This window comes from Oryctolagus cuniculus, chromosome 3 (assembly GCF_964237555.1).
Source record: "Oryctolagus cuniculus chromosome 3, mOryCun1.1, whole genome shotgun sequence".
NCBI classification, from domain to species: Eukaryota; Metazoa; Chordata; class Mammalia; order Lagomorpha; family Leporidae; genus Oryctolagus; species Oryctolagus cuniculus.
The window spans coordinates 58,816,375-58,839,662 of NC_091434.1; the positions used below are offsets into that span (position 1 = coordinate 58,816,375).

General features: G+C 38.9%; 1 protein-coding gene and 1 long non-coding RNA gene across 5 annotated transcripts in view; one reads left to right on the plus strand and one right to left on the minus strand.

Moving 5' to 3' along the window:
* The window catches only part of ITPRID2 (ITPR interacting domain containing 2), a 104,099-nt gene that overhangs the window by 33,778 nt on the left and 47,033 nt on the right, over positions 1 to 23,288 (minus strand). For 2 of the 4 annotated variants that reach the window (XM_051849379.2, XM_051849378.2), the window contains exons 1-4: positions 7,644 to 7,992; positions 7,301 to 7,346; positions 3,598 to 3,647; positions 2,731 to 2,787 (exon numbers count right to left, since the gene is read on the minus strand). In XM_051849379.2, coding sequence (XP_051705339.1) covers positions 2,731 to 2,787; positions 3,598 to 3,647; positions 7,301 to 7,346; positions 7,644 to 7,854 — 364 coding nt within the window. In that variant the 5' untranslated portion in view covers positions 7,855 to 7,992. Of the gene's footprint in view, positions 1 to 2,730; positions 2,788 to 3,597; positions 3,648 to 7,300; positions 7,347 to 7,643; positions 8,006 to 13,742; positions 13,844 to 23,288 lie in introns of those variants that run through there. The other 2 variants (XM_070071517.1, XM_008258809.4) reach the window with 2 other exon arrangements.
* LOC138843087 (uncharacterized) overlaps positions 10,778 to 23,288 on the plus strand; it is a 29,153-nt gene continuing 16,642 nt past the window's right edge. The window contains exon 1 of the long non-coding RNA XR_011387577.1: positions 10,778 to 10,917. This is a non-coding gene — a long non-coding RNA (uncharacterized lncRNA). The remainder of the gene's footprint in view (positions 10,918 to 23,288) is intronic.

Consider the following 23,288-nt stretch of genomic DNA (forward strand, 5'->3'; position numbering starts at 1 on the left):
AACTATACCTACTTGAATACATAAAAAGACCTATTAAAATTAATTAAATTTGTTTATTAGATTAGAAATAATAAGGAAAACAGGTGGCATATATGTGGTATATGGAATACTAATTATTAAATTTAAAAGCTGTTAATGAAGAATATCTCAAGACACAACATAATTTATCATTGGTTAGGCACAGCATTAAATAATTAAACATCATTTGTAATGTGGGTTTTCTAATAAGATTACAAGCAATGTTTCAGGCACATAACTTGAAAATTTCTTTTTCTTTTCTTTATTTTAAAAAAGCTTTATTTTGGGGGCCAGTGCCATGGCTCACTTGGTTAATCCTCTGCCTGCGGCGCTGGCATCCCATATGGGCGCCAGGTTCTAGTCCCGGCTGCTCCTCTTCCAGTCCAGCTCTCTGCTGTGGCCCATGAGGACAGTGGAGAATGGCCCAAGTGCTTGGGCACCTGCACCCGTGTGGGAGACCAGGAAGAAGCACCTGGCTCCTAGCTTCGGTCGGACCAGTGTAGTGCCGGCCATTTGGGGAGTGAACCAACGAAAGGAAGACCTTTCTGTCTGTCTCTCTCTCTCACTGTCTATAACTCTACCTGGCAAATGAAAAAAAAAAAAAAAAGCTTTATTTTTAAATTACTCCCATTTTATTGGAAAGGCAAAGAGACAAAGATAGAGAGACAGGGATCCTCCATCTACAACCTCACGCCCCAGTGCTCCAAACAGCCAGGGCTTGGTCAGGATGAAGCCAGGAGCCTGGATTCTGCCTCCCAAATAGGTGGCAAGCACCCAAGCACCAAACACCAGAGTCATCATCTGCTCCCTCCCAGGATGAGCAACAGCACGAGTCTGGATCTGAAGCAAAGGAGGCAGGACTCAAACCCTCTGAATGGGATGCGGACATCCTAAATAGTGACTCAACTGCTATGCCAAACATCCACCCCTCTAATCTTTTCAACATAAATTTTCTTTTAAAAATTACCTTTTAACTTTACCTTAGATTTAAAAATTCTAAGCAGTAAATGTTAACAGTTGCATGAATTAAATATATTTAAGCATGCATAGACAAATATAAAGAATGAAATTAACAACAAACATATCTATTACAGCACACTTGATTTATTTATCATTGAATATCTGCAAAGCTATGACAATTTTTTGTTTCTTGGTACATCTACCTGAAAGATACTTAACACATGGCACTAAGGAACGAAAAGTAACTTTCCCAAGTAATTTTCCTTAAAACAACGTAATAGTTTCATGGACTCATGTTTACAATTCCTCTTCCCAGTCTGATTTACAATAACATCACTTAAAATTATGGAAGTACCAAGACAGATATCAAAAGTGCTATTTATGGGGTAAGCATCTGCAATAGTGGTTAAGACACTGTGCAAGATGCCCACATCCCATATCAGAGTGCCCGGGTTTGAGTCTCAGCTTCATGCCAGATTCCAATCTCCTGCGAATATGCATTGGGGTAAGCAGCAGGTGATGCCTCAAGTAGCTGAGTTCCTGCCACCCATGTGGAAAACCCAGATTGAGTTCTTGGCTCCTCCTAGAGCCCAGGCTGCTATATTTATTTGTAGAGTGACCCAGCAGATGGAACATCTCAATCAATATCTCCCTCTCACTCACTCTCGTTGTCTTTCAAATAAATATATTTTAAGTGACCTTTACAGTAATTCTGAAATTCATTTTGATAGTAGACTGTTGTGATTAGGAAGCAATAAATTTAGGGTTTCACGGTGTTTACTCCTTGAAAATATACTGACAAAAAATAATAAAAATCAATACATTCACATTTATATATTTACATATAAGAGTTTTCATTATTAGAAGTTTCTAAACAAGAAATTTATCTTACAGATGGATTTAAAATAGCAAAACATCATGTATATTATTCAGTGGGTAAATTTACTATCTTCTTACAGCTTTAAAAGTTTTAGTAAAATCATTAGTTTCTTTAAAAGTTTCCATTAATAATAAGCTATAAGCTATCAATAACCAATTTAAGTCAGTGAAATAAAACATGATCATTAAGCTACAAAAAACCTTTTAAAATACTAGTAAAACAATGAAAATCATTAATTTTACATGGCAGGAAGTTTTATTTTGAATCTACAGGGAAGTATTATTTAAAACCTATGAAAACTTAAAAACAGCACAAGACACTTCCAAAATGCTAATGAAGTCTGAAACAGATACGAACATAATACTCTCAAATTAAATTTTACTAACTGCTATTTTCTCTTTGTCCTTTAACCTAAATATCAGGAAAAAGAAGAAGGGAAAAGAAAGGACACTTAAATGCAAAGCAAAAGATAAACTGCAGCTGTAAGTATGACATAAGTCTACTTCACACTAAAAATAAGCTTCCATTTAGTTTTCTCATGTATAAATATTTAAGCTTTCTTCCTTCTTCAGGACAACTCTTCATTTAGTTCTATCACAAGTCTGTCACAAACAGTTCTTTAAGCATTTAAGTCCAAGGAAGACATGCATACAGACATTTCACAATGGTTTTTCAGAGTCACCCCTCCATGTACCCTACAGGCTATGATTAAATTATTAATCTATAAAAGGGAAGTACCATAAAATGTGAGCCACTTTTAAGACCTTTTTACATTTCACTCTGAGATTCATAAACCTGAAAACACTCAACATTCTCATCAGTTATTATTTTTTTAAACTACATGAAAACACAGTTCTTCCCAACAAATATACCTTCAGCTCCCAATGACAAATCATCTTCAAAACTTCCTCCATTTCGCACAAGCACACCTGAAACAAACGTTTGAAAATTCAGAAAATTCTGATCTGTTCTGTTCTCCCCCGGTTTTAGTTAAAAAAAATTGACCAAACAAGTTATTCATAAGATAAAGTGAAATGTTTCAGACCTGAATATACTTGGACATTCTTGCTTATATAATTTCGAGAAGCAAGTATAAGCCTTTATTTTATTTAAAGAAACCATACTTGCAGCCAGGTAAAGTTTCAAAAGCAAGATCTATAGGCTTACTACACCTCTGAGGATGTTCAACTGGCTAACATACCGTACCCAAGAATTTCATGGAAAACCAATCTTGGAGCAACAATCCCTTTTATCCTCTTCGCACTAATTCCGGATCTCAAGCTAGATTTTCCTGACTCTATAAGTGCTTTTTATATGCCTTGCCACTACCTGCACATTCTTGTTGTACTTTGAACTTTAGAATTCTATCTTGCACAGCTGGTAAAATTTCAGGTGTGGCAATTTCAGTTAATGTAAGCAAAGAAATGCTGCACTACAGTTGATCTAGTTCACTCAATATATGTTTTCATTATATTTACATGGCATATTTCTATATTTAATTAGTCTTTATAATATCTGACTGGACAATAAAAATACCAGCTTTACATTGTAGAAAAGTTGGCAATTTGCTTAAATTCACCTACTGGTTATGACAGAGTTTCTCCCTTTTGGTTTCTAGCTCAGAATGCCTATTTTATAAACATGAACATCACTTTTATCATTCACATACACACTTTCACCCAGAGGACAAATGAAGTGAAATCCTCAATGCAGAAGAGACTTAGACAATTTTATCTTACCCTTCAGTGTACCACTGCTTTGTTCATCCAGTGAGGCTCCCAAAGGCGTACTGAAACCACAGAAATATAGAGGTCTTAGCCTCATCAAAAGCTATCTGGAGAGTTGTCCCTATACAGCCTTACTTAAAGCTAGCTCTTAATCTAACTCTCCTCTCAAAACACATGAGGAATGCAAGTGGATTACATAAATAATATCTTACTAACTAAGCAAATACCTATAGTCAAGTCAGTTCCCAGGAATGATTTAATCACATGTCTGATTTGCCAGCAATTAAGAGCAAGAACGGCAATTACAAGTGATATGAACTAGCATTTTCTTTGCAAAAACAAACACAGATTGACAGTAATTCATAAGAAAATGTTCTTCTCGAGCCCTTTACTGAAATGGAAAACAGAATTAGATGAAAATTTAACCTTAATAAAATTAAAAAGTTGAGTCTAATTAGAAATGAGGCACATGGGACTGGCAGTGTGGTGCAGTGGTTTAAGCCACCCCCTGTGAAGCCAGCATCCCATATTAGTGCTGGATCGAGACCCAACAGCTCTGCTTCCCATCCAGCATTCCCGCTAATGTGCCTGAAAAAGCAGCAGTTCAGAATGGTCCAAAGTGCCTGGCCCCTGCACCCAAACGGGAAACCCAGAAGCAGCTAATGGTTTCTGGTTTCGGCTGGGCCCAGCCATTTGAGGAGTGAACCAGTAGCTGGAAAATCTCTGCCTCTCTCTGTAACTCTGCTTTTCAAATAAATAAAAATAAACTGTTAAAAAAAAAAAAAAGAATTAAGAGGAAGAAAAGAAATGAGGCTCTACAGTTTTCTTCATCTATTAATTTATCACTAGCAGCTCTAACATTTCAGAGTACTACCTCTTCTACCCCCAAAACTATACTTTTTGATATAAAGGGTAAAGTCTGAGACTCATCTTCTGCTTTTAAACTATGATTTCACTTAATTCTGAAAAATACTAAATAGTACACTTACAATCAACATTAAGAATTAGTCTTTACTAAAATTTTTTCACATCCTTGTAGTTCAAACATAGATGACATAAATTCCCTTGTTCAAATACAAAAATACATTTAATATTCTCAAAAGTAAGTTACAGTAAGAAGAATGTTGCTTTATTTTCTATTTTGTGATACCACCCTTTCTTTAGTAACAATTTATACCTGCTACACATTCACTTCAGAATTGGAATCTATCATAAAAATAACACTTTGAAAGAAATTTACTGAAATGGCAGTTAAATGATAAAACTTTCTGTAAGCAAATATATAATTTCAGCTGCAAAAGATCAGTGCTTCTGAAATATTAAAGAGCCAAAATCAACTATCATAACAATATTAGTAAAACCTTTAAGCTAAGTTTTTGCACATGTTTTTAATAAAACTTTAACGTATGCCTTTAAAATGCCACTCTTCTTCCCTTATGGCTACTTTCTTAGTTACTTCAAAACACTACATTACTACATCCACTGATATCTCCATTAGTCTGTGTAGGGAAAGAAAATGGCTCATAAGCAAAAGTAACTGCCATCCTCCTTCAAAAACAAGTCTCTTATGCTAAGAGTTATCCACCTCCAAATTCTAGCAAAATATCTATCTTTTCTCAGATGTCAATTCAAGCAATGCATTTCCACTTAGGAAAAAAAAAAAAAGGCTATCAAACTAAAAACTCCCTGTAAGGAATGAAAACATGGTATCTTTATTTAGGATATGGACAGCAATAAGAAAACAAAGCACAGTTGAGAACTTATCAGTGAAGAAAAATGCTATCTTCCAGTTTTGTACATAATCATAAGAAACATGGAAGCCCAATTCTAGGGATAAATCTAAATTGGTATCAACAAAAAAATATAGTTGCACGTATCATAGCAGCCAAATCTGTGATAATATAGCTAGCATTAAAAAACGTCTTGTTCCAGCTTTCCGAAGGTACAAATGAATGCCGCTTTTGTATAGAATAGGTGCAACTGCAGGAAACAAGAAGGGAACCTATGACAGAAGGGGCAGCAGACTACAAACATGCCTACATAAGTCAAGACTGGCAACAAAAACTTCTGGAATTTTCATAATGACTGTGCCTTGGTGAGTACCAACAGTTGCCTATTTATCCCAAAAGATGTACTTAAGAGCACTATTTCATATGATCTTACACAATCTAAATGCCCATGGATCATAAAGTGATTCATCTCTTGCTCTTAATTTTTAAAAACACTTTCAAACATACACTTGAACTTCAACAATAAAACACTACTAGATTGTTTTGTGAATGCTCAGCCTATTTTGAGATACTAATTATAAGCCAATACTGTGCTTCAGACTGTATTTAAATCAAGAGTCAGATTGAAGGGTTTTAAAAACCTGAGTCAAAGTAATAAAACACCCTCTTCAGACACATTTCTAGTAGGAAACCTGAAAGACTTTGGTTTCACAAGATCTGAGATGTTCTGAAATGCTTCTTCAAAATTCTTCAACCTTTAAATTTTACAGCATGTTGCTACTGAACAATTAATGAAACACTGGCATATGATGAGTTCTGGACCTACAGTCTAGTTCTAAGTAGAAGCAGTTAAGGACATACTGTCCTAATTTGGAAATCACGGGATTGAATTAAAGTGTCACTTTCATTCTGAGGTCCAGACATCAAGCAGTCTGTCTGCCCTGGTGCATCTTTAAAGAGAAGACCCACACATTTCACAATGCCTCCAGAGGGCTTAGGACATCTCCAGTGAATGGTAAAGAGTTCTATAGTGAAAAGATTCAGTAAGGTTCCAGTCAATTCATCAGAACAAGGCAATAATAGTAGCAGTAGTCAGTATTTGTCTCTAGGGAAGAAAAATAAACTAGCACATGAGAATCAGTCTCAAGAAAAAACACTACAAGCAAAAAGAAAACTTCTCAAATGCTGATACGTGAACCAAATATTAACAAAAGCTGACCGAGAAGGCAAATATATGTTCAGAGGCAACATCAAAAACGTTAAAAACTACGTTCCTCATATAAAATTTTACAACTAGCAAGTAAGTCGGGAAACAATATGAAACGAGCCCCTTTTACTGTAGTCAGATTTACTTGCAGTGCGGCTCACGTCCGCTGTATTTTATCAAGCATTTTTGTACCAGTTGCCAAAACATGTAATTAAACAGATCTGTGAAGTCTGAATGCTCTCTAAGCCCCATTTCCCTTCTGTGAATTCCAATGCCATGTGACAAGTCCATGTCCAAGAAGCAAACTCCAAACACAATCTTAGCTAGTTCTAACAGCTCTCCAAGCCGAATTAAGGCAGAGACGGGCAATGAAAGCCTAGTTCACGCCGCTCTGTATATGAAACTTATCTAAAACACACTTGCAAGGGTGATGATTCACTACCAGATGCCCAGATGCCAAAACACAAGCAAGACAAAACAGCCTGCAAAACGTGAGCACTGCCTCAAGCAAAAAAAGACGGCTGGCTCATCCGCTTCAGGGTCCCGGACCGCCCAGGATGCCAGGGCCGAAGTCCTAACTGCGGAGTTAACGCGGTCACCGAGTCACCAGCAGCCGCGCTGCCTCCGTTCCCAATCGCTGAGAGAGGAAGCTATCGGCCCGGCTCGCTTTCCGGTTCCTAGCTTGCAGCGACCACGAGACCCGCGGGGACACGGCCCGGAGTCCCCGCGCGCCCAACTCCCCGGGGGACGCGGGCGGCCAGCGCGCCCGCAGACTCACCGGCAGTCCTTGAGCCATATCGCGATCTTCTCGTTGGGCACGTTTCCTGCGGGCCAGAGCGAGGGGACGAGAGCGCGTTAGCCACCCCAGAGGGACACCGCGGGCACTCCCAAGCAGGACAACCCACCGGGGCCCCTGGCAGCCTTTCTAAGCGCGGCGCGCCTCGGCGCCCGAGTGAGGGGAAGCAGACGGCTGCCAGGTGTCTACGTTGACGCAGGAGATGCCTCGTCAAGCGCGCGCGTTTAAAGGTCGGAAGTGTCCCCGCTCCCACCCTCCCCGGCCTGTCGAGCACCGGCGGAGCTTCCAGAACCCGCAGCCGGAGCCCGGAGCCTGGCGCACCCACCTCTGCCGGCGGCCGCCGGCAGCTTCGCGCCGGGCAGGTCCTCCTCGTCGTCCTCGTCCTCGTCCTGCGTCGTGGCTTCCGTGGACAGGTCCTCCGTCTCCGACGCCTGCCAGGAGCTGCGGCACTTGGCCCAGGCCTTCCTCCGGCGACTCGCCACTTGCCACTCCAGTTCCTCCTCCGCCTCCGCCGACGCCGCCAGGGGCCGGCTCATGGCCGCACCGGGGGGCTCGGCCGCGCTAGCCGGGAGCCTGCGTGAGACACGACGGCGGCGGTGGCGGTGGCGGTGGCGGTGGCGGCGGCGGCGGGGACCCCCCGCCCCTGCTGTCAGCGCCCGGCCGGGCTGGGGGCCCCGGGGAGCGAGAGCGGGCGCCGGAGGAGGAGGGGACAGGGAGGGAGGGAGGGAAGGAAGGGGAGGGAGGGGGCGGAGGGCCTGCGCTTCACATGAAGCCGGCGGGGCGCGGCGCGGGAGCGCGAGTGGCCCGAGCGAGCGCGGCTGGGAGCCGAGCGCCGGCCCGGCCCCGGTTCCCTGCCCCCCGCCTCCCGCCTCCGCCCCCGCCCGGCGCGCCCCAGCCTTGGCCGGCCGCCTCGCCACGGCACGCCCCTCCCTCGGCGGCGGCCCACGCCCCCTTCCGGCCAGGGGCGCGCGGGGCGCGGCGCGGCGCTGCGGGGCGGGGCGCGGCGGGCCGAGCGGACCCGCCCCCCGCTGCTGCCGCCCCGAATTGCGAGCTTAGTGTGCTGGCCGAGTCTCCTCTCCTGTCAACTCCCGCTCCCTCGCGCGAACATGGCGATAAAGAGGGGAGGGCCGAGTCTCGCAAAACGCCCCCGCGTGAAAACAAGTGTCTGCTTGAGCTCCCGGGACGTGTTCTTTGAGGAGGTGCCTGGCTGTAAGCTAGGTTGGTGTCCCAGGCTGACAGAGAGCCGCGTGATTGGCACTGTCAGGCTGTCAGACCAGGGATGGCCAAGCTCGTGGCGTGCTGCTCTCAGACTTTAAAAAGTTAGTTATTGCAGTCATGGGTGAAAATGAACTGAGAGAAAATCATTTCATCTGGAAGCTTGGACCAAGGGGGGGGGGGGAATGAAGGAATGACCTGAAAATGTAGATTAATTGGTTCGTTTTGGTGCTACATGAAGCTATGAGAAACAAACGTCAAAGTTCAGAACAAAGTTTCAGATGAGCTTGAGCATTCCCTTTTGTTACTTTCAAATCTCCTTAGCAGAAAGACTCAAATTCTACGCAGAATCAGATACAGTATGGCATAACAAGCAACAATGGCCCCTAAGCTTCCTACACATTCTGTGCAAGCCTTCCAATATCTTAGTGTACTGTCTATACGCTGAAGAACACGTTAGAACACTTTTTGATGCTTACTTGAAACTATTTTGCATTAACATGATATTTTAAGGAAGAAATTTTTTTTCATTTGGAAATTATGACAGTAAAATCAAGAGCATGGTACTGAAACACTTGTATCACCTAGCACTTAAATGTATCATCATTGATAGCTGAAGGAAATCACAATTTTTTGGAGAAGTTAGGACACAGAATGCTCTTGAGGTGATACGGTGCATAATTCTGATTCGGGTATTTACTCATGAAACACACAGAGTACTAAAATATGAGAGGTGGCATACTGATTTTCCTGCTTTCATTCTTCCCTTCTGTTTAGCACATTGCTCCTGATTTACAGTTCTTGGAGCATCCCTATTTCTTACTAAAATCAACGACTTCTAATGAGTTTTCCAGAACCATCATAACATTACCCTGGGCCTTATGTGCTTCCTGTGAAATGTAAAGAACAGTGGTACTGAAGTCTCTGCATGGCTTGACATTTCACTCTTAGGGATTATTTTCCTTGACTCCTTAGGTCTTCAGCCTTCAAGAATCCTAAAGTAGTATGCAGCCAACAGTTTAATGGCCCTGCACTATAGGGCAGAATCTAGCTGCCTGCAGGGCGAGTAAGAGGGAGTACAGGAACTGCCTAAAGAGCAGGCATTGGAAGAGATGGTGAAATCCTACGACAGAGGCTGCCTTCAGTATCCTACAGAGCCTTTAGGGGTCCCGCACTGTCCACTGGGGCTCAGCTTCAATTCTGTCATCTCCATGTGCTGTAGCTGGTGCTTGTCCTTGCCTCTTATGCATTCCTGTTCTTTCTGTCCAGTACCTTCAGGACTTTGAAAATCCAGCTTAGCCAGAAACTCACGACTCCATCATTGCACCACTTCTCATCATACCCCTCCCGCAGTTCTCTGATACACCACAGAATATCTATAGCATTTATTTCTTGAATGGAATGTACAGTGCATAATGGGACTAACCCTGAAGGGGATGTTTGGCTTACCAGCCAGACTGTATACCTAGGAGATGAAAGAACATTTCTCAGTGTTTTTCTTGTACCCCTATTCTCACACTTTGTTTACAGAGTTGATCCCGGCAAGGGATAATAAACCTTCTTGAGGTAAATTTCCTATCTATTGATATTATTATGTTCTTCAGAAAAGGCACTCAGACTGATAAAATATTTGCCTCATGTTATTTTCTCTAAGACCTTTTATCTGTTATTTAGCTTTGCTCTTATTTAAGTACATTTTTAGACAACAACAAAGAATTCTTGAGAAAAGCAATAAGGAACCATAGTTTATATTTCAATACAGAACACCCAGGGTCAAATAATGGAGGAAATTCTAGCAACTAACATTATAAGAGAGTATAGCAATTATCAATCCTCTAACCGAACAAGTAAATGTTTTCTTCTAGATAGTCATTTTTCATGCAACTTTTGAGGATGCAGAAATAAGAGAGGGAAATCTCCATGAAACTGGGTGGTAATGCCTTGACACATAGAGGATTTTACTTGTTTTGTCACCTTTGAATTTTTTTAAATGTTCATGGTGTTTCATTTACTCAATAATGAATGTTCATATGAGAAGAGTCTAGATGTTGACTTTTTTCTTCCCAAACAAGTACAGATTTGAAGACCAACTGCAAGTCAACATTTCGAAACTTCTACATAAAGAATACTGTTTACATCATTGATTCTTACATGCTAGAGGAAACAATAAATTTGTGTGAGATGTGGATAATTCCAAACAGTGCAATAAAGTAGAAACAATAGGGGCTATGTTATTAGACTAAAGTTTGAAATGTGTTTCCCTTTTTTCCTAGCTGTGTCTCAGACAAGACAGGTAATATCCCTAGCCATCACATTCCTCATCTGTGAAATAGCAGTCATAATAACTACTTTCCCAAGTTGATGTCAGGATCACACAAAATAAAGTAAGTGCTCAGAATACCTATTAGAATAACTATTGTAAAAGGGAAAGCATAAGTCAACTTATTTATATTGCGGATCATTATACTAGTTATAGTATCTATCTTTATGCTTATGTAGTTGTATTTTAAAATTGGCACAAATCATGCTTGTACAGAATGCATACTCTGGTTAAATTAGACAATTTTAAGGGGAAACCGTGTGCCGAATTAAATTGTTTTAGTCATTTTTAATTTTTCTAAACCTTAACACAGGCCTCAACATGGCAAAGCAAAATTTACTATTGGGTAGTCTAGGCATTTTGATTCCAGCTAAGGTATTGTTTCTTTGATATAATCTATGTAATCAAAAATTTGATTTTGTGCCTCAAAATTTTAATAATTCAAACTCTGATCAAAGATTGATAGAGTTGTAGGCATATAAGAATTTCATCCCTTATTAAGACAGTATTGAGCTTGGAGGCATAAGTTAAGTAGAATTTCAGATAAATGAACACAGCAGCATTTAATATTTCAATAGAATTACCTGAAATAAGAAACTCTACATGAAAAAGCTTGGAAAATTCTTCATATGATAGCCTCTCTACTTCTTCCACCTCCAACCAGGTCACAAATGAATGTAAAAAAACTTGAGAAGTATTCAAAATTTATTTTTTAAAAAACATGGTATAATTTTGTTCAATCCAATAGTTCTAAAATTTATCTTAACAGAGAATCTTTTGGGATCCTTTAATACGAGAATAAACTCTTCAAAATCTTTCAAAGATTTATTTACAAATCATATCAGTGAACTATAAGAAGTAATTAGTCTGATTTAGATTAAGTCTTTGATATATTTCTTGTAAGCCTTTGTGAGATATTCACATATCTCAGCTTCTTCAGTTTACCACAGAATCCTAAATTTCTCTCCTGCACTGTGAAATCGTGTGGCTAGTTTGTTTTCTTTTCAGAGGCTCAATTCTCTGGTGTTTCTGAGCAACAGGTAAGAATGCTCATCTATTCTTCATCAACACTGGAGGGAAACAAGATTATGTAACAGAATAAACTTCATTTGTTTGGTTTCATGAATTTGTGAAATAACTCAAAGGAAGTTTTAAATCCTCTTTACTGGACACAGTTACACATGGGAAAGCCAAAATGTTTGAAATTCTTCTGTGAATGTACTGAATTACCCTTGATGCTCATTTGGACCAATCCTTTCTCTTTTTTCTCAGTCTGCCCTAAAATGCTGCTTTAAAAGATCTCTGACATTTTGGATCATAAAAGCTTTTAGAGACATGTATGTATCAATATCAAATGCTTAGTATAACAACTACATTAAGGATATTAAGGATTTTTCTGCAGTACAAAACTAATAGGAGATGTCATTATTGTGTCTCCTACTATTAATGCCATCCTACAATTTGATCAATTTATTGATTCACTTTTACTCCCAGATATTAGTTTATTTTCTAGTTCCTATGTTTACATATATATAATATATATCTACAAGAACTTTTAAAAATTGTGTGAGTTTGCTGTCCATAGAAGAGTGATTGGAGTTATATATTTATGTGTAGATCTCTACTCTGCATTTTATGAAGACCAGGAAAAGGAAAGCTGGTGACTGACTAAATGAATCAAGTATCTATCTTATACTGATGGATTTTGAAAAGCTTTAAAAGGCACAGACCCCACAATGGTTACTTTCTCTCTCTCTCTCAAACACACACACACACACACACACACACACACACACACGTCTTTAAAGTATTCTTTTGGTGTGTGCCAGAAGCTGAATAAATATAACTTGCACTGGCCTCTCCTACCTCGTTTCCCTTCTCTAATCTCCCTTCTGCAGCGCCTTCATGCCCATCTCAGAACAAATACAATCTGCATTCAGAACAGGACCTTTTACAAATTGAATGGAGTTATTTTGGGTGAGTCATTGAAAACACAGTACAAAACCTTTTCTCACCAGAAATGCATTTTTTTAAATAAAGCCAAAGTGAACAAGGCTTGGCAAGTTTGAGAGTGGACAAGTGGGGAGAGAGCAAGGCTTCTGCCAGACTCAGACAGAATTCTGGTAAACCATTTTTGGCTATACCTATTCCCCTTACCATCACCAACCACAGAGTACCAAATTAGGCAGGTAGGATATCAAAACAGACACACCATGTCAACTAGCACTGTGGTGGTAAGCATAGCAGGTAGATCCACAATAGCTTAACCAAGGTTTTAAGTGTTCCTTTTGATCTGTCTGTAATTCAGAAGCTGTAAAATATATTCAGTTAATAATCCTTTTCTTCTGATTAATTTTGGACAAAATAGGAAGTTGTATGTAAATTCAATATTCAGTCCTTTAAAATTACACTTACGATAAGTGAAATCTGCTGGTGTTGTGGTGGAGCAAGTTAAGCTGACAGAATAAAAACCTCTTTATCTCTCTGTATTTTTCCCTCTGACACTCTGTCTTTCAAATTAATAAAACAAATGTTAAAAAATAAAGCAAAACTTCATGAGGATTAATCAAATGATAACATTAAATAGAACTATAGAGACAGAAAATAATGAGCTAATTCCTAAGAAACTTCTAAAATTGAATTATTATAAAAAATAAAAGTCTAGGGGCTGCTATTATGGTACATCAGGTTAAGCTGCTGTCTGCAATGCTGGCATCCCACCTGAGCACAAGGTTCAAATCCTGTGTGCTCGACTTCTGATCGAGTTTCCTACTAAAGTGCCTGGGATCAGTGATTTCACTATAGAATGGATTAAAAATTTTAGATATTTAACATGAGGAAGGTTTGTAAATCAATGTAGATTCTTTATCTATAAAACACATTACTTACCTTGTATCCTGTAGAGACTTTGTAGCAGAACTATAAGTGATTTCTTTTCCACAACTAGCTACAGATCAGTTTCGGCTCACATCTCATGAATGAGAAGAAACCTAGAATCAACAAAGACACATTCTTAAACACATAATGCTAACAGAACTCTTGTTATAAAATTTAATAGATCGTAAATTCATCATGATCACAGATTGACTCAGCATATTTTTGTAAGCCAATTAACACAGGGGGTCCTGCAGTTGGAAGTGTTGCTTGTTCAAAAGGGATCCCTCTCCAAGTTGTGGGAACAAGCTAGGCCATACTGATTTCACACAAGTATTCTTGAACTCCCTGCAGATTATCAGTTTCTACAAGGCATGGTGACAGTTGTTGGTAAAGGGAATAAAAACTCTGTTAGAAAGTTAATCAACTATTGAAGGGTCAAGGTAAACAGACAGACATTTCCTTCTGTATTCATAGGCAGAGCAAAGTACTCTGGCTTCCCACATTTTAGAACATTTTTTATCTTCACTTCTCTTACATGGTTAAGTAATTGGTTTTAAATTATAAAATGAGAATTTATACAGTATTCCAAACATATCTCTCTTACCTAGGAATGATTTTTATTTAATTTATTTATATTTAAATTAATCTACATATGATCAAAGTCAAGGGTAATTAATTTTTATTTGTAACCCCCAAACTTGAAACTTCCCAAAAATCTGTTTCCAAACAAACCAAAAAGTGAAGCAGATTTCCACTTAAATTTCTGTGAGGAAAGAAATTTATTACAGTTGTTAGGTAGCAAATTTATTACAACTGTTAGGTAGCATCAGCATAGTACTGATCAAACAACATAAAGTTGTATTTATTAATAGACTGCTATTAAATAAAATAACCACAGGATAAAAGTCAGTGCACAGATTGCATTTAATTTATAGGATCTCTTAATCCTTAACTTTATATTGGACAATGTATTTAGTGCAATATTTATATTATCTCATTTAATATAAGAACTATAAATATTGAATTATTCTCACTTTATAGAGAGGGAAAAATCGAAGGATAAAACATTGCTTTCTAGAAGACCACATGGAGCCAGTTGAAAGATGTTAGGAGTGAGGACTGACACTCATAGTGGTGGAGTTGAGAAAGGAGCTACACTAACTGGTACCTACAATGTAGATGTGGGTGAGATTTACCACAGGTCTTTTAGTACTGTGCAATACCTCAAACCTCTATTCACATGACAAAGAAAGAGAGAGAATTCACTTGCCCCATAATCCTCCATCTCTAGGATGGAATGCAATAGATGGGCCACTATTCTTGCCAAATGATTAGGTCTGCCTTGAGATCCTTAAAATGTTGTCTAAAAATATCTTTACAATGTAACCATATATCTAAACAACTTATATGTATTTAAGCAGGGGAAGTAAGTGTGTAAGACCAATCATTTATAGATTGTAACTTGAAGAGTGTTCCTTTCATATGTGATCCAAGTATCTCAACAGCCCTACAAACACTGATAAAGCAATCATGAGAAATGGGAAAATTAAGATTTTAGAACCTATGTTTCTTAACAGCGTTTAATATCAAAATTCCACAGTAAAGTTGAATCTTTGGATCGAAAACTTATAGCTCCACCTAGTCATATTTATGGAGGGCATTCAAGGTTGGGGACAACCTCGGCAAATCTGAGCATGCTATTCAACTTTGTGTTTGATTATCCCTATGATAACATCCTATTCTCTATCCTGGACAAAAGCCCAAAACTGTAACATCCTTGACCTAGCTGCATTCTTGTACTCAGAGTACTTTCCCAGTGATTAAAAATGGCCATGAAAAGAAAGTGTAATTTTTGCTTTGTAACCTAAAATGTAGCCTCTCAGGCAAGACTCAACTGCCAGATAGGACCTGAAGTTTTAAGATTTTACCTAAGAACTATTTAAAAGTAGCATGAAGAGAAAAAATATTCAGAAAATTTTCTAAGTGATAAAAATTCAGATACTACTGTGACTATTAATACTCAAATATATCATTATATATGAGTATATATTAATATTTATCCATTATTTCAAATAGACCAGAAAAGAACTGAGTACCTTGATAACTATCCAGTGACTGCCCAAGGATGGTTTTTACCAAATCACTCTGATATGCAGAGTGGCATCTGCCTATATTGATTCCTAATATGAGCATTGACATAAAAAGAGAATTAACCACCTCTTATAAGAAATCTTCCCAAACATTATTTAGTGTGTCACTGAGTGTTCTAGGAGAAATTTATGGGCACTGAGAATTGGATAACTGACAAACTTTCCGTTTTACATTCACTGCTAGAAAAATTGAGAGCCAAATGTGTTGCTCACCCATGGTAGATGAGTAAATCCTCATGCTATGGATCTTCAACCTTAGTCAGGGCTCTATTTTGTCCCCACCCTTGTTTTGTCCTTTTTTATCCTGTTTTTCTCCTTTTCAAATTTTTCTTGTTTTTGATATGTTATTTTTTCCCATGACAAGGAATAGGTTAAGTATAATATATATGGGAGAAATATACAAAATTATACATTTGCTATGTTTAAACTTACAGAGGAAATTGGGGAGAAATAGACAAAGGTGTTCTGTTAAAATGGCAATACTCTGCCTAACTTTTTCCAAGTCTTTTGAAATTGTATTTACAATTTATGGTGAAAAAATATTTGAACATTGAAAGCTTGAGCTATTTATTGCAGAAGTAGGAGCATAGGGAAGTACGTGCATAATCCCATGCAATGTACTTCAGTTTGATTATATTAAGACAAGTGGGAAACTGTTATAAATTGGAACTTGCAATGTGAGGTGAAAGCCAAAGGTCTTGTGCTACTGTAAGGGATTGTATTATTGCCAGTGGGAAGTCGAAAGCAACTTTCAGTTTTTAAATTAAGAGCTTTACTGAAAGATTAACTACCAACTGTATAATTGAAAATGTAGGTCATGGAAAGTGCTTACAAAAGGGACCCAGTTAGGAAGCTCATTTGTATCATGGAGGGGGGTTGATAAAGATTCAAATTAGAGCGGTAGAGATAGGGGCCACAGTAAGATTTAACAGCTGAGAAATGGGTGGAGAGGAAAATTTAGAATGATCTCTAAACTTTGTTTTCTCCTTTACATGATTGGATACAATTTGGTGTCATTCAACATGATATAGAATTTATAAGACTTTGGCATTTAGGGTTAATTTGTTTAGGAATAAGGAGAACAAGGTAAAGGAAATTTAGTATCACTGGACACAATAGATGTGAAGTACTTATAAGATATAATAATGGAAATATGGCTCCACACTTTCAGAAATCCACTTCTGAACTGGAATTCTGAGTAAGTTTGACTTAAATTGTGTGTGTGTGTGTGCACACGTGCTTTGAACCATGAATACCAGCTAGCCTTCTTACTGTATGATCCTGACCAACTCTGTTCTGTTTTCTCATGTAAGCTGGTCCAAACCTCCTGAGATAGTAATCATCAATGACTTCCAAAATACCAAATCCAGAAATGCTTTTTAGTCCTCATTTTATAGGTGACCATATAAATTTGGTAGAATTAAGTACTCTCATTTCATTTTTGATCTTACATTTTCTGATTCTCTTCTCAGATTCATTTACTAGTTTATCACTATGTTCCTGAGAGTTCCTCTCCCTCAAATTTGCTGTCTCCCTGGTTAAGGAGAGAGAGAGACAGTATAAAACTATCACATTGGGTCTTCAAATAACTGAAGAGATTTAGTTTTTATTCTTTGAGACACAGGCCGATTGGGATATTGACTTTTGGCTTTGTTTTTAAAAGATTTTGTCCATTATTTGAAAGGCAGAGTTACAGAGGGAAGAAGGGGGCTGGGGGGTGAGAGAGAGAAAGAGAGAGATATCTTCCATCTACTGGATCACTCCCCAGATGACCACAAATCACCAGGGCTGAGCCAGGCCAAAGCCAGGAACCAAGAGTTTCTTCCAGGTCTCCCACATGGGTACAGGAGCCCAAGTACTTGGGCCATCTTCTGCCACTTTGCTAGGCATATTAGCAGGGAGCTGGATCAGAAGTGGAGCAGCCAGGACACAATCGAGCACCCATGTGGGAGGCTGGCACTGCAGACAGTGGCTTAACCTGCTATGCAATAACTCCAGCCCCTTTGGCTTATGTTTTGAAAGACTGACTCTGACTGCTATGTGTATAACTGATTAGTAGGAGTAGAAGCAGAAGAAGGGATTAAAAACCAAGAGGCTTATGAAATAATCTAAGCTTTTACCAGAGTGGAATAAGGTAAGAAATGATACATATTATGGGTATATATTGAAAATAAAACCCAGAGGATTTGCATATGGATTGGCTATAGTGTATAAAAGTAAGGAGTCACGAATGGCTCCATTTCTTGATCTAGCAAAGTAGAAAACCAAGATAGAGAAGACTTCCAGTGGAGCAGTTTTCAGGGAAACAAAGCTTTGTTGACATCGTTACGTTTGGAAAAGCTATTAGACAACCAAGGGAGATGTTGGGTATAAGTATAGAGTTCAGGAGAAAAATTTGGACGGGAATATTTTAATGAGTTATAAACATATGGATGGTATCCAAAGCTTAAAGTAGCTAGCTGTAACCACTAGGGGTGTTTTGGTAAAGAATGAAGAGCTATCCAAGAATATAGTCTTGAGATACTCTACATTTTAGAGGCATATGACTGAGAATAATATAGCCAAAGGAGGTTGAGAAAAATCAGCCAGTAAGTTAGGAAGAAAACCAAGAGAAAGTGTTGTCCAGAAAGCAAATGAAAAGGGGTTTTATAGAGGAAGGAGTGATCAATTTACCTGCTTCCTGAGAAGCTGATTAAGATGTAGGATTTGGCAACATGGATGTTATTGCTGACCTGGACAATAATTATGGTGGGGATGGAGAAGAATGAAGCATTGATTAGAGTGGGAATCTGTGTACTGGTTCCTATTATAAGAGGGAAAACAGGAAATAGCAGAAGTATTCAAACTGACACAATTAATTGGCTCACAAAGAACAAAAAGAGCAGGAAAACCATTATACAAATATATAACTGTTTAAAATCCCAAATGTCTACGCCTGGCCAAAAAGGAAGAAAGAGCCAAGTTCTAAGGTCTTAACCCCGCTGAATTTATTCTCAGTTACATTAATATTCATTTTACTATCATGTTTGGTAAAACATTAATGAGAGAGGCAAGCTAGAAATGGTAAATGCAGACACATGCAATGATTAAGTAAATAACATAAAAGACATGCAGCGTTGAAGAAAGATTTTTCATTTTTTTGAAGGAGGGTGCATGGGAACAAGACATGTTTATTGGTTAAAAAAAGGAAAGAGAAATGTTAAATATACACACAAAAGGTTATTTTAAAAGATGAAATCTTAAGAAGAAAAGTAACTTTAAAATGTCATTTCTTTCTTTTAAATGGGAAGGAGATTCAAATAAAAAAATAGTTAAATTTCCAGAAGAGAACTTTCTAAAGGTTGTGCTTATTACTATTATTATGGAAATTATAGGTAGCATGTTCTACATGATGTTTTATATACATTCTGGAATAATTAAATTTAGCCAGCTTTCATATGTATTACCTCATTTAGTTATCTCTTTGTGATAAGAACATTTTACATTCACTCCTTTAGTATTCTTCTCTTCTCTTCTCTTCTCTTCTCTTCTCTTCTCTTCTCTTCTCTTCTCTTCTCTTCTCTTCTCTTCTCTTCTCTTCTCTTCTCTTCTCTTCTCTTCTCTTCTCTTGACAGGCAGAGTTAGACAGTGAGAAACAGACAGAGAGAAAGGTCTTCCTTTTCCGTTGGTTCACCCCGCAAATGGTTGCTATGGCTGGTGCGCTGTGCCAATCTGCAGCCAGAAGCCAGGTGCTTCCTCTTGATCTCCCATGCGGGTGCAGGGCCCAAGCACTTGGGCCATCCTCCACTGCCTTCCCAGGCCACAGCAGAGAGCTGGACTGGAAGAGGAGCAACTGGGACAGAACCAGTGCCCCAACCGGGACTAGAACCTGGAGTACCGGTGCCACAGGTGGAGGATTAGCTTACTGAGCCGCTGTGCCGGCCATATTATTTTTCAATAATATAATATATTATTAATTATAATCCATGTTGTACAACTGATCTCTTAAACTTTTTCCTCATTTTTTTTCAACTGAAATTTTGTGTCCTTTGACCATCATCTCCCTAACACCTCTCCAAGCACATATAATAACCACCATTCTACTCTCTTCATTCAATTTTATTTAAGTTATACAAGTTTCATTGTTTCATATATACAGATTTAGGAACATAATGATACTTCTTATCCTACCCTCCCTCCCGCCCATGCTCTAACCCTTCTTTCTCCTCCCTCTTCCATTCTCACTCTTAATTTTTACAAAGATCTACTTTCAGATTACTTCATGGTTTACTTAATGATCTTAAGGTTAACCCTCCTCTAAGTAAAAGAGTTCAACAAATAGTCTGAAGAAATAAAAAACTGTTCCTCAACAGAAGAGACAAGGGCTGTAAACAATCACAGGATCTCAATGTGCATTTCACTCTAATACATTACATTTTAGCTACTCTATTAGTTACCTCGGATCAGGGAAAACATATGGTATCTGTCTTTTTGGAACTGGCCTATTTCATTAAGTATAATGGTTTACAGTTGCATCCATTTTGTTGCAAAAGATAGGATTTCATTTTTTATAGCTCCATAGTGCATATGTGTGTGTGTGTGTGTGTGTGTGTATATATATATATACTATAATTTCTTTACCAGTCAACAGTTGATGAACATCTGGGATGATTCCTTATGTTAGCTATTATGAATTGAGCTGCAGTGAACATGGAGGTACAGAAAGCTCTTTCATATGCTGCTTTCTTTTGGTTTGGGTAAATTCCCAGGAGTGGAATGACTGGATCATTTGGTAGCTATGTGTGTGTATATATATATATATATATATATATGTGTGTGTGTGTGTGTGTGTGTGTGTGTGTGATGTCTTGAAATGTGGTATTCGGGTGCCTCTGGCTTTGATTTTGTTGTATAAGATTGCTTTAGCCATTCAGGGTCTCTAGTTTTCTATATGAATTTTATAATAATTTTTTTAGATCTGAGAAGAATGTGATTGGTATGTTGATTGGAATCTCATTGAATCTGTAAATTGCTTTCTGTAGAATGAACATTTTAATGATATTGAACATGGAAGATTTTTCTATTTTTTAATGTCTTCTACTACTTATTTCTTTAATGTTTTGTGTTTTTTATCATAGAGGTCTTTGAAATCCTTGGTTAAATTTCCCACTTTTGGGTAGATGAATAAAATGAGACATGAAGTGGTCAAGCTATTTCTTAAAGGCGTCCAACTGGTAAATGGAAGAGCCAGGAACCAGAGCTCCATACTTTTAACTAGTTTGCACATTGCCTCCTGGTGTTTTTTTTTTTTTTTAACATGTATTTACTTACTTTGAAAGTCAGAGTTATAGAGAAGTGGGAAAAAGGGGAAGGGAGAGGGAGAGAGAGAGAATCTTCCATCTACTGGTTCAGATGGCTGCAATGGCTGGCCCTGGGCTAGGCTGAAGCCAGGAGGCAGAAGTTTCATCCAGGTCTCCTACATAGGTGGCAGGGGACCAAACATTTGGGCCATATTCCCCTTCTTTTCCCAGTTCATTAACAGGGAGCTGAATCAGAAATGGAGCAGCTGGAACAAAAACTGGCGCACATATGCTGGCACTGCAGGTAGCAGCTTTAGCCACTAAGCCACAATGCTGGCCCCTATGCTGCCTCCTTATTGTCAGGCACCCTAGAGGGCCCATGTAGCAATGACTTGACTTTATTTAGTAGGTTTTAATATATAAGATTTCTTTTTTAAAAAGTATTGTTTATTTATATAAAGTGAAAAAGTTTCATGTATTTCATATATACGGATTAGGGAGTATAGTGATACTTCCTACCCTACCCTCCCTTGTTCCCACACTCCTGCCCTCCCTCCTATTTCCTTTCTTATTCTTTTAATTTTTACAATGATATACTTTCCATTTATTTCATAATCATAAGCTTAACCCTCCACTAAGTAAAGAATTCAATAAATTGTAAGAAGACAAAAGAAAAAATATATATTACTCCTCAATAGTATATACAAGGTCTGTAAACAATAATCAAAATAGGATTACTTTTTTAAAATTCAATAAGAATAAGAGTTCAGAAGTTGGTTGTGATGGAAATTTGAGAGACAGAGGAGATGAAGATTTCATTATTGAGGTAAATCATAGAATGTAGTCTTTTTAAAGATTTTTTTAAATTTATTTATTTGAGAGGTAGAGTTACAGACAGTGAGAGGGAGGGAGAGAGAGACAGAAAGGTCTTCCTTCCATTGGTTCACCCCCCAAATGGCTGTTACGGCTGGCGCTACGCCGATCCGAAGCCAGGAGCCAAGTGCTTCTTCCTGGTCTCCCAGGCAGGTGCGGGGGCCCAAGCACTTGGGCCATCCTCCACTGCTTTCCCAGGCCACAGCTGAGAGCTGGATTGGAAGAGGGGCATCCAGGACTAGAACTGGCACCTATATGGGATGTCAGCGCTGCAGGCAGAGGATTAACCTACTGTGCCATGGCACTGGCCCCAGAATTTAGTCTTAATGGAAGATGGAGGAGAGGAGAAAAGGAAGCAGGCTGTGCAGGGGCTCAGAGACTTGAATCTTTGCTCTGTTCCCAAGGTTTTAGATAAAGCAGTATGCTAGTCTTATGGAAGTGGGATAAATGGAATGAACAGGAAATTGGATGAAGACAGCATGATTGTGAAGAGTAATTAGGGAGGTGAGGAGTTGCTGGAGATAACTAGGTAGGACTGGGGTGTGGCACTGGTAGTAGAGCACCAAAGTCCCAAGGAAAATGTCTGTGCAGAAGTCAAGAAATTACGAGTCTAGGGTGTCGGGTGGGGCATCTTTACAAATATTGAAGTCACGTATGACTCACTCAGGATGAGCCAGGAAATAGGGTGGAGAAAAGGGATGCAGAGGCCAGTGGATTATAATGTGAGTCCATGAGGGAAGAAACATGGAGTAAACCAGACTGACATAATAAACAGGCTTCAGACAGTGCTTTCATATAGGCCAACCTTTCTTGTAGCCACCTGCCTCTATGGGTGTAATGGGGAAGCTACAAGTGCCTTGCCACTAAAGTGCCTGAACTGGCAGCATTCCTGAAGAGCTTTTAAAGGAGTTGAACATCTGAAATGATTAAAGCCTTAAATTACTTCAGAGTCCAACACATTAGCAGAGTAAATATTAACACAGGTTAGTCTTTTTAGCATGTTTAATGCTATTATCACTTAAGTACATACAAACAGGGCCCTGAAGATATGGATATAGTTTTAAAGGATGGGGGTGGGGAGGGGGAGTAGAGTGGAAGGTAAAGGGGACATGGGAAATAGAGGAGGGATTTAGCCATGGATAATGTGAACACCTCACATATGGCAAAAGGAAAGAATTTCCAACCATGAACACAGAGAACTAGCTCATATAGGTCCTAGGGACAGGTTGGGAAAAGAAAGACTGCAGGTAAATCAC